This window comes from Microplitis mediator, chromosome 5 (genome assembly GCF_029852145.1).
Source record: "Microplitis mediator isolate UGA2020A chromosome 5, iyMicMedi2.1, whole genome shotgun sequence".
In the NCBI taxonomy this organism is placed as follows: domain Eukaryota; kingdom Metazoa; phylum Arthropoda; class Insecta; order Hymenoptera; family Braconidae; genus Microplitis; species Microplitis mediator.
Window position 1 is genome coordinate 20,067,428 of NC_079973.1, and position 14,185 is coordinate 20,081,612.

Here is a 14,185-nt window from a genome sequence, read left to right on the forward strand (position 1 = left end):
ATATCAATTAAGTCAATTGATATTTTTTCGAAAATATTTCGCGCAAATTTTTGTTATAATTCAAATAGAAAATTTTATTAAAATCATCTTTTCCATAAAATTTTCATCAAACATCAACAAGTCATATATTTATCAATATATTTATTACGATTATTATTACACTCATTACTACAGATGTATTTGATGTTCCATTAGTAATTTATTTCATGTTCATTATCAATTGTATTATTTATTAAGATATAATTATAACTGTATTTATTTTATAAAATTAGTGACCTACACATTGGAAAGAAAAATTGATGAGATGAATAATGTATCGATTATTTGTGTGGTTACAGATATTGAAGCAATCGCAATTCAAAGTGTTATGTACATTAATGAAATTTGATGCAACAGCATTTATAATTGAATTATAATGAAAAATATTTAAATTAATACTGCTGATAGGATTCTAATAATTATGAATTTTCATCAGCGAAAATAATGTGCATTATAATAAATCATTGAGGTCAACAAATAACTTGAAGTAAAAGGACAAAAGCGACTCGAATTTGGTAAGTCATTTATTGTTTTTTTTTTCTAACAATAATAAGTTTTGCTTATAATCCAAGCATTTTTATCAGTATACTGAAATAACTTTTATACAGATTACTCATATTATATTTTTTGTGCATACGAAATCTATAGAAATGATTTATTTATGGTGTTGTTAAATTTTTTGACGCCAACTGTATAGTTTGCCAGATCGTTTTACGTTTTATGATTATCAAATTTTGATTTTAACAAATTTTTCGTAATTATGTTGTTGGTTGTGACGACTATTAAAAATCAGATTTTCTTATTTTTTTCAAATGAATTAAAATAAAATTATTTTCGCAAATTGTTAATAATCCATTTGAGTAAATAATATTTAAAAATAAAATTTAATAATCGTCAAATTATTAATCATCACTATCGAGCGTTTGTAACAGAAAAAAGTAAGAAACTGTCGTATTGACAACCTGCAATAAAAAAAAAATTATATTCTATTCAAAAAGTCTTTCGTCCATTGTAACATTTGAGCGAATGTGACAAAATAATTTATCAGTTTCTATAATAATGGCCATCAATTAAATCTTGAATTATTTATTGTTACTTTTAATCCAAAACTATAAGTTTGAATTAGTAACCTTGTAAATAATCATAGGTATTTTATCAGATAATTACCAATCAATATGTTACAATAGATGAGGTTTATTTGAAACAGGTTTTCTTTTTAATTACCGAAATAAAAATTCTTAAAGAAACGATTGAAAAGTTGCAAGCTGTTAATGTCAAAGGCCTTTGCGTGAGTAATATGACAATAGATGTCATAAAACGTTTATTTCCGAACCAATTAGCAGAATAAATAGCATCTTTGTAGTTTTCACTCTACATAAAAATAATTCGTTTATTAAAGTCACACTAATTTTTTTTTATTATTTGAATTACCTCTTCTGTTAAACATGATCCACTCCATGCATACATAAATGTTTGAACCATTTTCAATATAGAGTAAGTAGTGAATAATAAACCTTGTATGACGGTTATGCTTTTCATCTGTGAATAATTATTTATCTTAATAACTCATATAATGCATAACTTAATTGCATTGAAAAAATTTTAATTATAAAAATACATGGAAAAAACATTTGAAAATTTGTTTTTTGTTAGTAAACAAATAATTCCTATCTTGATATGGTAACTTTTTTTATTCGAGCATGTAGGAAATATTCCTGTCAATGTAGTGATTTTTTGAAGATAACATAGAAATTTTTTTTCCGTAAAATAAAAAGAATTACTGTAATATACACGCAGAGAATTTTACGGTATTTTTTACATCAAGAACTTATAGAAAAATTATTTTGTCATAGTAATATGAGGGCAGTACGGAATTATTGAACAAATTACCGATAACGTAGAAATTTTTAAAATACATCGAACAGAATTTACAAGGTCCATTGTAATTTTTTCAAGAAATTTAAATTTCTTAATCTGTTGCTTTGTCAAAATTACAATGCACCTTGTAAATTCTGTTCGATGTATTTTAAAAATTTCTACGTTATCGGTAATTTGTTCAATAATTCCATACTGTCCTCATGTTACTATTACATAGTAATTTTTCTACAAATTTTTTATGTAAAAAATACTATTAAATTCTCTGCGTGTAGGAAAAGCTCCTATATCGTGTAGAAAAAACTTCAATGTCAACTTAAAGAAAATTACTTTGTTGACGTAGAAATTATTCTTACATGCTTACATAGAAAAAATTGCCGTGTCAACATAGGAATTATTTCTATTTGACACAAGGAAAATTACTATTTCAATTTTTTTGTATTTAACCTTTCGTTACTCGCGTCCACTCGTCCGACGATTTTCATCACGCGGCAAGCACTGTGCCGCCCATGCTAAAGGAAATACGACGTTGCCAAATTATAATGCTATAATAAATTATTTCTTACAGTAACAACAGTAAGTTTGGCAACGTGGTCACAAAAATTGAATCGACGATTTAACTCGCATAATGAGCACTGTGCCGCTTTTTCACATTCTTGTAATACATAAATATACTTTTTTTTATATTTAAAATGTATATTTCTCAATTATAATCATATTTAACAAAAATTTAGATTTCAAAAAGAGAATTGGTTGAGTATAAATTCACAAATACCCATACAGTAATTTTTATTGCAATTTTAGTCAAAAAGGCGGAGTCACGCTCATAGCGCGAGTAACGAACGGTTAAAAAATTTTATTGTCATTACACATCACTATATGACCCAAAAATTTTTTCTATACAAAAATAACTTTTTATTATTAAAATCACTTTCATACCTGTGATACCTGAAATAATAATGCACATAATATAACAGCATTTGTTCCCATTATCCAAAGAATAACCGGGCCATAAATTTTTTCAAGTATTTCGCGGCATTTTATTAATTGTTCGTATTGAGCAATACATTTATAAATAACAAAATCTCCATCATCATTTTCATGATTAATATGGGTGATACAGTATGAGATTTCACGTAATTGTCCAATTATTTGGAAAACGTAAAGTGTAAACAAAGAATCAACGCTCGTTGTAACGAAAAATAATGCAAATGATCCAAGTGTTTCAAATATAAAATGAGCTTTGTAAACGAATCCACTTGATGGAATTTTCCATGGATAGCTGCCGGGGTATATTAGTGGATATTTTTTAATTTCAACATGATGAAAATAGCAACTTATTATAAAACTCAACGGAGTGATTATGTAAAATGCTATCACTGCAAATACACAACAACCTAAAGCCCATGATAGGAATCTGAAGATATTTACTTTTTTTAAAATATGCTCCAACAATTTTGGATTTTTCAATAACTCTTCAAAATACGGATCTAGACTTTTGTGTAGCTTCGTTAAATCGTTGTGATTGATTACCAAACACATTACCTTTAAGACAAAACAAAAAATTAATAAATTTTTTTTACGTTTCATTCGTTAAGGAGATAACTTTCTGTTAACTACTTGAGCTGTATCTTGTTTTCTAAAAAAAATTTTCGAATACTTGCCCGAGTCAAAAAATGAATTCGGATTTAAGGCTCAAAGTTCTCAATGAGGTTTTTGGAGATCAATTTAGAATTTTAAGATTGACAACGGTACACAGTAAAAAATATTGTGTATTTGTGTCGAAAACGGTTTATGTTAAAAATTGTAGCGTGTTAAACTAACACAAAGTTTGTGTCACTTTATTTTGTAGCATAAAAAATGTGTTATACACTCTTTATTAACACACTTTGTGTGTTACTGTGGAATTCTTTGCGCCCTCTTGTGGCGATATTTCAACACAAATTTCGTGTCAACCGTTTTTAACACACAAACTGTGTTGATTTTACACAATATTTTTTACTGTGTATAGAAAGTTATCCTAGTTTAGTTCTCAAAGTAGTAGTTACGACCCATTTTACCATTTCGAGGTCTAAACTGGAATAACATAATCTGGATTAGAGCCTCAAAATACTCAAAATATAAAAGAATAATTTTATGACCATTTGAACCTCAAAAGTTTCATTCATCGTGTTCTCTCCCATCTCTTTTCTATCTAAAATTTTTCATTCGAAATATAACTTTTCATTCGTTGAGGATTTTGAGGTCCCAGTTATAATTTAAAATCGATAAATTATTCGCATTTAGACCTCATAGTTCTCATTGAGGATTTTTAGTACTAAAGTAGAGTTACCTTCCAGGCGGCAAATAAAACATCAAAGGAATTGAGGCTTTTGAGATCTAAATCAGTATTTGTTTATTGACTCGGGTGTTCTACTATTTTTAGAAAAATTTTGAGCATAAATTTTTTTTTTACATTTTATACCAAATAGGAAAAAGTTATTAATTTTACGGATTAAAATCTATCTCTAAATTCATCTCACCTCTGATAATTAATGAAAAACACGATGTTATAGAAATCTCCTAATAATTATTTAGTAAAAAAAAAATTTCTTTTCTAATATTAACTGTTTACTCAGAAATGATCAGAGTTCGCTCACTTTGATTCTTTTTCGTCACGATTTCGCCATGATCAGCATTCAGAAAACGAATTGTCATATTTTACTATTTTTTTCCAAACGCGAGTTAATTTGCAAATATTTGAAATTTCGTTCTAAAAATACTTCGATTTCGTGTAAAATTATTTAGAAATAATAATAATAAACATTATTGTTTTTGCTTCAAATAAGTAGACGACTAATATAACATCGCGTTTATCATTGCGCGGCACGAATTTAAATTCAGTAAGATCAATATTATTGTTTAATCGCCGATGAAAATTAAAAAAATATTGTTTTCTGTATTCTAATAACGTTGATAGAAATATGAAAGAAAAAACTAATATTTTACATATTTGCGCACACAAATTCCTAAAAACAGTTAATCAAAACTGATTGACAATGAGTTAATTTTGAAAAAAAATCTTACCTTCAAAATAGCTGTTACGAAACTTGTCATGATACCAAAACCTCTTGTAACAACAGCGACGTTTGAAAAATGTTTCTGCACGAAACCATATACCACTAAAGCCATTCCCAAATTTAAAAAAATCTGTACGTATGGTAAGAGACGATAAAAAATGTTAGTATTATCGTAAGGCCACAGACCACCAATAGTCAGTAGTCTTTTAGTAAAATCGTGAAATGCTCGATACTCGGATATTCTACTTTTAGTCATGTTTCCAAGACAAAGAAGACTCGATTTCGTCGCTGAATTGTAATATAATAGCCCGAGTGTTTAAGATAATTTTCTTCTAGGTAATGTCAAAAAGTTTCAAAAAAAATTATCTTCTGTTGAGACATAAATTATAGGTGACTCCGTACAATGCGTATAAACTTTATCAAAAGTTTAGGACTTACTTCAGATGCGATATGTTATTATTGTAATAGTTTTTTTATTGATCGGAAAATTTTCAAATCGAACAAACGCGTCAGTCCTAATCCAACTGTTTGCTCGAACGATTCATCTACAAAGTTTAGTTCCATTGTCTATACTTGTACGTTCAACCATTCATACATATTTTCCTTATGGTCTGATATGTCAATTTGTCGCAATAATTATCATTTGCATACTCATATTAGTATAGAAGACTTTAAAGTGTTTTTTTTTATTATTATAATTTCATGTAAGAAAATAATTAAACAAAACATAAAATTTGTGTACTCAAGTTTACTATTGTTAAATAAATTTCAAAAATAATTGTTATTCTTTGATTATGATGTTACACTGTTTGTTTTCATTTCAAATTTTTAAAAAAGGAAATAGTCGAATAAAAAATTAAGAGATTTAAATTATCAAAAGATAATCAGTGTTGCAAATTATTCATATAAATTATCTTAACTTTTTTCTTTAAATACATGGGCTCAAATGGTTATCATTATGGACAAAAAAGTGTGTTCGTAGTTACCATGATTTAAGCCCATATATTTTAAAGAAATAAAACACTAAAATTGTTAAAAGAATACACTTGGATTTATAATGGTGATAGCTGTTTTCATGACGTTAGTTCTATTGATGTATTATTAATAGTTAATAAAATAGGAACAGTGATTAAAAACATGTTATTTGATTGCTCACTTTCGGGAGGTTGGAAAATATATTGGATAATTTTTTTAGAGAAAAAAGAATTAACGAATTTCAATTTTTAAGTCGAACATGATCGCTTTCTTTGGGGTTTACGGTTCATCGTTTTTATGATTTTTTGGGACAACTGTCAAGTTGCACAAAAAAAGTGGTTTTAAATATGTATCACATGACAGGAAATTGTATCATTTTTTCTCGTGTAGAATTACGAATTCAATTTAAAAAAATGTCTTATTATTAATTACTTTTATTTACTTAAAATTCACAATTTTATGATCTAATATTACAGTAGTATCAAAATAACTTAAAAATAGTTATAAAAGTTGAAATATTTGTGCAGTACCAAATTATTATCAGACTTACAATTCCTATAAATACAATCAAGTAATAAGTCAAGCTTTAAAAATATTGTCACAGACAGAAAATTATGGTAACCGTTTCTAGTGTATTTTTCAAATATCAACCCATAACGTTATGGTAATAATTGCTTAGAATTATGGGATATACGCCCTTAATTTCTGGGAAAATTTTTATAACTATGGGAGCAATGTCTATAATTAAGGTAATATTTCTTATATCGTATGATAATTGAATTATGGTAATGATTACCATAGAAATAGTTCCCATAGTCACATAGTCATAAATCCTATATTCACATTGGAACTGTTGCTAGGTGCATATGGAAATAAACCCTAAACATTATGGTAATCGCTTCCACAATATATGTAAAATATTTCCATGATATTATGGTAATCACTCCTATACCACTATGGTAATCGTTCCCATACTACTATGGTAATCGCTTCCACAATATATCTAAAATATTCCCATGATATTATGGTAATCATTCCTATACCACTATGGTAATCGTTTCCATACTACTATGGTAATGATTACCATAACTTTATAGAAACTATTCTGATATTGTATAAAAATGAAACCCATATAAATAGGAATGGTTGCCATATTTATTGGGTGCCATTCCTATAATCCACACTTCAAAAAAACCTGTTGCCACACGATATGGAAACCGTTTCCATGAATATGATAATTGTTGCCATAAATTTCTCTCCATGAAGGCGACCGGCTTACGATTATTTCTACTCATCACTAGTAAGTGACTGTAACGAAAAAAAGTAAGAAATTGCCGCATTGAATACCTGTAAAAAAAAATATAAAACGCATGTATTTTTGTATTTATGAAGAACTCGGTCTGTTGTAATATTTTTGTATATTTGTTTCACTTGTAATTACCGTGATAAAATTTCTAACAGAAACGGATGAAAAATTGTAGAGTGTCAATGTCAACGGTCTTTGCGTAAGCATAATGACAACTGAAGTCATTAAACGTTTATTACCGTACCAATTGGCAGCATAAACAGCATCTCGATAATCTTCACTCTGTGTTGATAAATAATAATTTTCTTAATGCCTGTATCGAAATTTTAAATATCACTGCTTCTATAAAGTAAGCTGTAACAAGCCGATTTCAGACCAATACTGTTAACAATGCGTAATGTTAATCTGTGAAAGTCAAGTCCGATACTTATTCCATCTCTACCCTCTAAAAATGAATTACTGAAATTCACTACGAATCAGTGAATAGTCACTATTTCTGCAGCTATCAGTATACTAATTCAACCAGTGGTTTAATTGTAGCTGATTCCCAGTGAATATTCACTAATTCGAAGTGAATTTCACTGATTCATTTTGAGAGAATATAGATCTAGGATTTATTGTAACAAGTGATAATTTTAATCCAAAGTTTATATTGATTAACATATAGATTAAAATATTAAGAGAAACGACCGACTTTTTAATTTTGAATTTGATACGTCTTAATGCACATATTTCTAACGCCATTGGTTTACAACGGACTTGTTACAACTGGCTGCTGATACTGAAATTTGAATTTTTAAAACAGATATTATAAAAACTATAACGTAGCATGTTATATTTAATGTAGTATAAGATAAAACACGAATTCAGGTTTCATGTGACAGCATTTGCCTTAGGCTTAGGCAGCCAATTCGCTTGGATTCGACCTGTTTTATATTTTTTTTTCACACATCGTATCGTACGTGACATTGGTTTAAGTATTGACTTGTACAATTTCAAAAATTACCTCTTCAGTTAAACATGATCCACTCCACGTATATATAAATGTTTGGATCATCTTTAGTGTAATACACGTGATAAACATTAGTCCTTGAATAACAGATATACTTTTAATCTATAAGTACAGAGTCGTTTTTTAATTTTATTTCACACTTCATAAGGGCGTGGAGAAAAATTTTAGAAATCTTAATCTGTAGAGTTTCGTAATAAAATATTTATCGACAAAACGGCCAAAAATCATAATAATTTGTGTACTTGTAACAATTATTAGTAGTATTGGGCTGATTTTTCAGGCTATTTGAATACTTTTAATCATGGTATGAATAAAAAAATATGTAAAATAATACAACTATTTAGTTATCTCAATATGAAACTCAAATAACGACAATGATATTAACTGTTCAATTTATTAATCACATTCAAACATCGTTTTTTTTCTCTGTAATTTTTTTTTTTTTTACACTATCTGTTCAGGGTTGACAGAAGTGTTCAACAGAAAGTAGTGTGACCTTACAGAAAAAGCGCACACTAACAATAAAAACTGCCCAATGTTAATAATTTTGAATAAATAGACATTTTCATTTTTAAATAGTTTATTTTTGAAAATATATTGATAAATAACTAATGACAAATATCATATATTAGCCAAGTTGTCTACAAGTTGATTGCAATTCACAGATACCAACTTTCTGGTGACCAAATTTGGCTATTGGAAATTATAGTAAATTATGAGGACGTGGGAATAAGCCGAGAAAAGAGTAAGAAATTCAGAAAATATTTTTTTTCATTCTTAGATGATTAGTAATCATACAGACGAATTTCAAAATAACCCAATTTATGGAAAATCGTCTAATAAAAATTTTAGCGCAAGGCACGTCTAAAATTCGCCCAAATTGCGGTAATACACCCAATCTGGCAACTCTGTAGCTGATAACCTAATATTTTTTTGGTAACTAATTGATCATTATGATATAACTATTAACATCCTCAATAATTATGATTTTTGCAAATACGTTAGATGACAAATTTTAATTATTTATTTTTTTTCCTAATTCATTTGCTGACGAATGGATAATTAATCAGTTAAAATTTTTTTTTAAACTATCGAGTTTTAGGTTTTATATGGTAGTTTTTTTGTAAAGGATAATTAAGATTTACCCAATAAAAATAACATCCATGGGTCTGATTCTTATATTTACTCCGAATATCATTCGTAAAATGCATCATTTAAAATATCTTTTCAATACAATAATACAATTCATTCTTATAAGAATGTTAGTAGTCATTCCTTTAAATTTTTCTCCACGTAAAATATTAATATTTTTATAAAAATTACTTTCATACCTGTGATATTTGAAATAATAATGAACAAAATACAATGGTGTTAGTTCCCATGATCCAAAGAATAATAGGTCCATAAATTTTTTCAAGTGAATCTCGACATCTTATTAATTTCACATATTGAGAAACACATTTACATATTACACTATTTTCATCATTTTTATCTTTAATATGCGTAATGCAGTGAGAAATTTCACGTAGCTTTGCGATTATTTGAAAAACATATAGCATAAACAAAGAATCGACAGTCGTTGCAACAAAAAATGATTCGAACGAGGCCAGGGTTTCAAAAGCCAAATAAATTTGATAGAATAATCTATTTGATGATATTTTCCAAAGATCACTCGGGCATATTGATCGATATTTTTTTATATTCATTTCATTGGTATAACAGCATACGAAAACTATTGGAGTTATAATACATAATGCCGATGAAAAAATAACACAAGTAAATAAAGCCCATGATAAACATTTAAAGATGTTAATTTTTTTATAAATGAGTTTTGATAATTTTGGATCATTTAATAGTCCATTGAAGTAAGGATCCAAATTTTTATGTAGTTCCGTCAAATCTTCTCGATTTACAACTAAACAAAATAACTGTATCTTGCATTAGTTTATATATTTTACTTCTTGATTGCTATCTAAAATTAGTAAAGAATTATAATCTAAACTTTTTTTTATGATTAGACTATTACATTCCGATGTGTAATACGTCAGTGTACATCGTTCAGTTATCTAAAATGTATGTTATATTTATAAACACAAGGGTCCGTGCGGAAATATATTTATGCAAAAAATGTATGTGATATCCCGTGTAAAAAAATGGTTGAAAAAGCGGCGATTATTCTAAACTTTATGAAGACGTTTTATAAAATGTCACACAACGACGAACTTTTTTTTAACGTTTTTTAAACTTTTAAAAATTCAAGGGAAAAATCAATGTTTCTTAATACTATGAAAATATCCTAAAAGTGAAAAACGTTCAGAAATACTTCGAAATCAACTTTTTCTGGACATATTTTGCACTGAAAAAAATGTTGAAACTTAGAGCTTTTAATGAAAAGTTAAAAAGAGTTTAAAAAAGAGTCTGAAAATGTTGATTTAAAGTATTGAGTCAAATGTTTTCTTCTTTGTATTTTTGGAAGTTTGAAAAACCGTCAAGAAGTACTTTATAATGTCATGTTTTGAAGTTTAGTATAGCCAACGCTTTTTCAACCTATTTTTCCACGACTTTTTTTATACAAGATATATGTCAAATATTGTTTTTTCACGCGAACATATATTTATATATATTGATATATATGCCAACATAGATATTGCCGTATATATGTCAACATATATGTGAACACATACGCAAAACTTATCAAACATTCTTTTTGCACACATACATGTGATATAATATATTATGTAGCATATAATTTTCACATATATATTTTTCTACACGGGTATGTCACATTTTATGGATAAGTTAATCAATTTTGAATATGGTCTATACTAAATTTTTTTTGATAGCTGTAAAAAGCTTTAATTATATTTCTCAACTAAAGTAATTTGTACGCGCAGAGAAATTTTTAGTAAAAATTACTTGATAAATTTGATACTGCGAGGACATGTGGTAAATATCTAAATTTTTATCAAGCACATTGTAAAGTATACTACTCGATAGCACGTAAATGAAGTGCGATTTCCACTAACAACATAGTAAAAATTGAGTTACTGGCTAGATGTCCTTACAGTACCAAACTTTATGAGTAATTTTTACTCGAAAATTCTCTGTGTGAAGTCTTATAAATATAGAAGAATTAAAGATGTTACCTTTATAATAACAGTCATAAAACTCGTCATAATACTCAAACTACTTGTCACTAAAAAAATATTTGAAAAATGTTTGCAAACAAAACCAAGAATCGCTAATACTAGTATTAAATTTAAACTGATTTGAAAGTATGGTAGTAGCCGATAGAAAATACAAGGATTTTCATAAGGCCATAGACCCACGACTGTGGTTAGTCGTTTAGTGAGTTTGTGAAATGCTCTATAGTCAGATATTATATTTTTAGACATATTTTAAAGACAAAGAACTCGTGTGTATATAACTAAATTGAATGATAATAGCCAAAGTAGTTAAAACAATTTTTTTTCACATCATTTTAAAAAGTTTTTTAAAATTCAATTATCTTCCATAACATTATATACTATGTGCACTTCCATAGACTTTGTAAACTTTCACAGTTGGTTTATTTCAATATTAGTTATTATTATTGTAAAAAAGTTTTTTTATCGATCGATAAAATTTTATAATGGATCAAAGCATCAGTTCTGATTCAACCGTTCACTTGAACAAATCATCTACAAACTTCAGTTTTATTGTCTATACAAATATTGCGAAATCAATATATACTTTTCATAACAGTTGTGTGGCTTCAATAAAATCTAGAAGAAAAAATAAATAAAAAGTAATTGTTACTGTGATTTATTATCAAAAATTTTTAAGTGGGAAACAATTGCGCAGATTTTTGTATACTGTTTCAAATGATACTGTTTTATAGCATCTCATCGGTCTGATAATTTGTTTTTCCGAGGTACTATACATATACTTTCATTAATTATTAGAGATTCGTAATTTGCGGTATTGATAACGATCTAATTTTTTTAGTTACATTTTATTGATCGTGAGCTAAGCTGATATATTTCTTGTTTGATTTTATTTAACTATAATTAAAAAATTTTACATTTTTGTTCTTAAAATTGAATAAAATTTAAACGTCTATATATTTAATTTTTTTTTTATTAACGGTTTTATGTTGACTAAATTCAAATTTAAAAATTGTTTTTGAAAAATGGAAATCGACAACTCGGTTTTTGCTTTTACGAAAGACACGATATTTTGAGTTTATCATATTTTAGTAAGAAATATAGTTATCACAATTTAAATTAATTAAATAGATATCTATGTAAATTAATAAACAAATATCACTTCTCTTCAATCGTTTGTAAGAGAAAATAATATGATGCAGTCGTTTTTAGAACCTGCGACAGAAATAATATTTAACTTTTAATAAATTTATTGTAAATATGGACGATTCAAATATAAAAAAGATTTACCATAGTAAAAATATTAACGGTGACAGGTGAAAAACTGCAAGCAGTCACAACCATAGGTTTTTGCGCAAGCATTATTATAACCGAATTCATAATGCGTTTGTTTCCATACCAGTTTATATTATATACAGCTTTTCTGTACTCTTCACTCTGTCGTAATAAATAAGACTTAAGACAAAGTTGTGAATTAAATAAGTTTTGGCATTACCTCCGCAGTTAAACATGTCCCACTCCAAGCGTAAATGAATGTCTGTAGTACTTTTGTCAAAATATACGTAAATATGATTATCAGTCTAATAATCGACAAATTCTTCATCTATGAAAAGAAAATTTTCAACTGAAATTATTGTAATAATATTCAAATGAATTTGGTACCTCCATCAATTGATAAATAAAAACACACATTATAACTGCATTAGTAGACATAATGCATAAAATAATGGGTCCGTATATTTTTTCAATTATTTCACGACACTTGGTTAACGTCTGGTATTGAAATATTGTTTTACGTAGAACAAAATTTAATTCTTTGTCATCATTCGTGTTCGTAATACGGTATGACATTTCCCTTAGTTGTGCAATTATTTGGAAAATGTAAAACAAAAATAGTGAGTCGACTCTCATTGTGATACAAAATAAAGAAATAGTAGCCAGTGATTCAAAAATAAATGTTATTTTATATGACCATCCGTTAGATGATATTTGCCAAGGAAATTCACTAGGATATACCAATGAATATTTCATATTTTCATGATTTTCATTGTGCTGTATCACAATATCTATCAACGGTGTCATGACCATTACTGATAACGTTATAAAAACAGTGAAAAAAAATATCCATGTTATAGAAATTAATAATGTAAATTTTTTGAAAATAATTTTCTTCATTTTAACATCTTGAGTTAGTTTATCAAAATGTGAATCTAAGGTTTCATGAAGATATAACGCCTCTTTATGATTTATTAAAAAGCATGTTATCTGAAAAAACAATTTATAACTGATGGTTTTTTTCTGTTAATAAATTTTTTTTACCTTAAGAGTTGACGATAAATATGTCGTCATAACACCAAAACTTTTTGTTAAAAATTTAATGCTATCCGCGTGTAGGCGTACGAAATTGGAAATTGCCAATGACATTCCAAAGTTTAGTGGTACTTGTAAGTACGACAATAGACGATAAAATGCCGTTGGATTTTCTTTCGGCCATAAGCCTAAAGGTAATAATAGTCTTTTCATCATTTTTCGGTATGTTAAGTAAATATATACTTTAGTTTTGGACATATTTTGAGTCGTAATGATTCTTAATGTGCAAGTAATAAGTTGAACTATTGTTGAAGAACGAAGTACAAAGTGTTGATTTATAGTGATCGCGATGCAAAAAAAACTTAAGAGAAAAAAATCATGCGAGTGTAAAGAAAATTAATGCGTCTTGAAATGTATCTGAAATCGATCAAGGAATGAGCTCAAGGAAAAACAATTATCCATT

At 27.4% G+C, this 14,185-nt stretch overlaps 4 protein-coding genes across 9 annotated transcripts in view; 1 reads left to right on the forward strand and 3 right to left on the reverse strand.

Moving 5' to 3' along the window:
- The window catches only part of LOC130668749 (uncharacterized), a 141,926-nt gene that overhangs the window by 32,871 nt on the left and 94,870 nt on the right, over positions 1-14,185 (forward strand). For all 5 annotated transcript variants that reach the window (XM_057471182.1, XM_057471181.1, XM_057471186.1 and 2 more), the window contains exon 2: positions 339-554. The gene's annotated coding sequence lies outside the window, so the exon portion shown is untranslated. The remainder of the gene's footprint in view (positions 1-338; positions 555-14,185) is intronic.
- On the reverse strand, positions 548-5,344 carry LOC130668756 (odorant receptor 4-like). Of its 2 annotated transcripts, none has more exons than XM_057471208.1 (5): positions 4,981-5,344; positions 2,863-3,459; positions 1,471-1,578; positions 1,264-1,410; positions 548-1,001 (listed from the first exon to the last, which is right to left on the reverse strand). In XM_057471208.1, the coding sequence occupies exons 1-5, from the start codon at positions 5,227-5,229 to the stop codon at positions 942-944; spliced, it is 1,161 nt and encodes a 386-aa protein (XP_057327191.1). In that variant the 5' UTR covers positions 5,230-5,344; the 3' UTR covers positions 548-941. The 2 variants fall into 2 exon arrangements, with proteins under 2 accessions (XP_057327191.1, XP_057327190.1); XM_057471207.1 differs by having other exon boundaries at positions 2,854-3,459; positions 4,981-5,334.
- LOC130668764 (odorant receptor 4-like) lies at positions 6,478-11,692 on the reverse strand. Its single transcript, XM_057471217.1, has 5 exons — positions 11,413-11,692; positions 9,598-10,194; positions 8,261-8,368; positions 7,390-7,536; positions 6,478-7,295 (listed from the first exon to the last, which is right to left on the reverse strand). Exons 1-5 carry the CDS (start codon positions 11,659-11,661, stop codon positions 7,236-7,238), a joined length of 1,161 nt encoding a protein of 386 aa, XP_057327200.1. The 5' UTR covers positions 11,662-11,692; the 3' UTR covers positions 6,478-7,235.
- Positions 12,490-14,124, reverse strand: LOC130668762 (odorant receptor 4-like). The gene is made up of 5 exons (XM_057471216.1): positions 13,732-14,124; positions 13,075-13,677; positions 12,908-13,015; positions 12,703-12,849; positions 12,490-12,627 (listed from the first exon to the last, which is right to left on the reverse strand). The coding sequence occupies exons 1-5, from the start codon at positions 13,978-13,980 to the stop codon at positions 12,571-12,573; spliced, it is 1,164 nt and encodes a 387-aa protein (XP_057327199.1). The 5' UTR covers positions 13,981-14,124; the 3' UTR covers positions 12,490-12,570.

What these genes read in the sequence shown, in the direction of transcription:
- LOC130668756 (XM_057471207.1), bottom strand. Translation starts at nt 5,229, where the DNA reads ATGACTAAAAGTAGAATATCCGAGTATCGAGCATTTCACGATTTTACT. An exon ending in TCGTAACAGCTATTTTGAAG is followed by an intron (nt 3,460 to 4,980) that starts GTAAGATTTTTT and finishes TTTGTCTTAAAG; the next exon opens with GTAATGTGTTTGGTAATCAA. An exon ending in CTTTAAGAATTTTTATTTCG is followed by an intron (nt 1,002 to 1,263) that starts GTAATTAAAAAG and finishes TTTTTATTGCAG; the next exon opens with GTTGTCAATACGACAGTTTC.
- LOC130668764 (XM_057471217.1), bottom strand. Translation starts at nt 11,661, where the DNA reads ATGTCTAAAAATATAATATCTGACTATAGAGCATTTCACAAACTCACT. An exon ending in TTATGACTGTTATTATAAAG is followed by an intron (nt 10,195 to 11,412) that starts GTAACATCTTTA and finishes TGCAAGATACAG; the next exon opens with TTATTTTGTTTAGTTGTAAA. An exon ending in TATTATTTCAAATATCACAG is followed by an intron (nt 8,369 to 9,597) that starts GTATGAAAGTAA and finishes CTGTACTTATAG; the next exon opens with ATTAAAAGTATATCTGTTAT.
- LOC130668762 (XM_057471216.1), bottom strand. Translation starts at nt 13,980, where the DNA reads ATGTCCAAAACTAAAGTATATATTTACTTAACATACCGAAAAATGATG. An exon ending in ATTTATCGTCAACTCTTAAG is followed by an intron (nt 13,678 to 13,731) that starts GTAAAAAAAATT and finishes TTGTTTTTTCAG; the next exon opens with ATAACATGCTTTTTAATAAA. An exon ending in CCGTTAATATTTTTACTATG is followed by an intron (nt 12,628 to 12,702) that starts GTAAATCTTTTT and finishes TTTCTGTCGCAG; the next exon opens with GTTCTAAAAACGACTGCATC.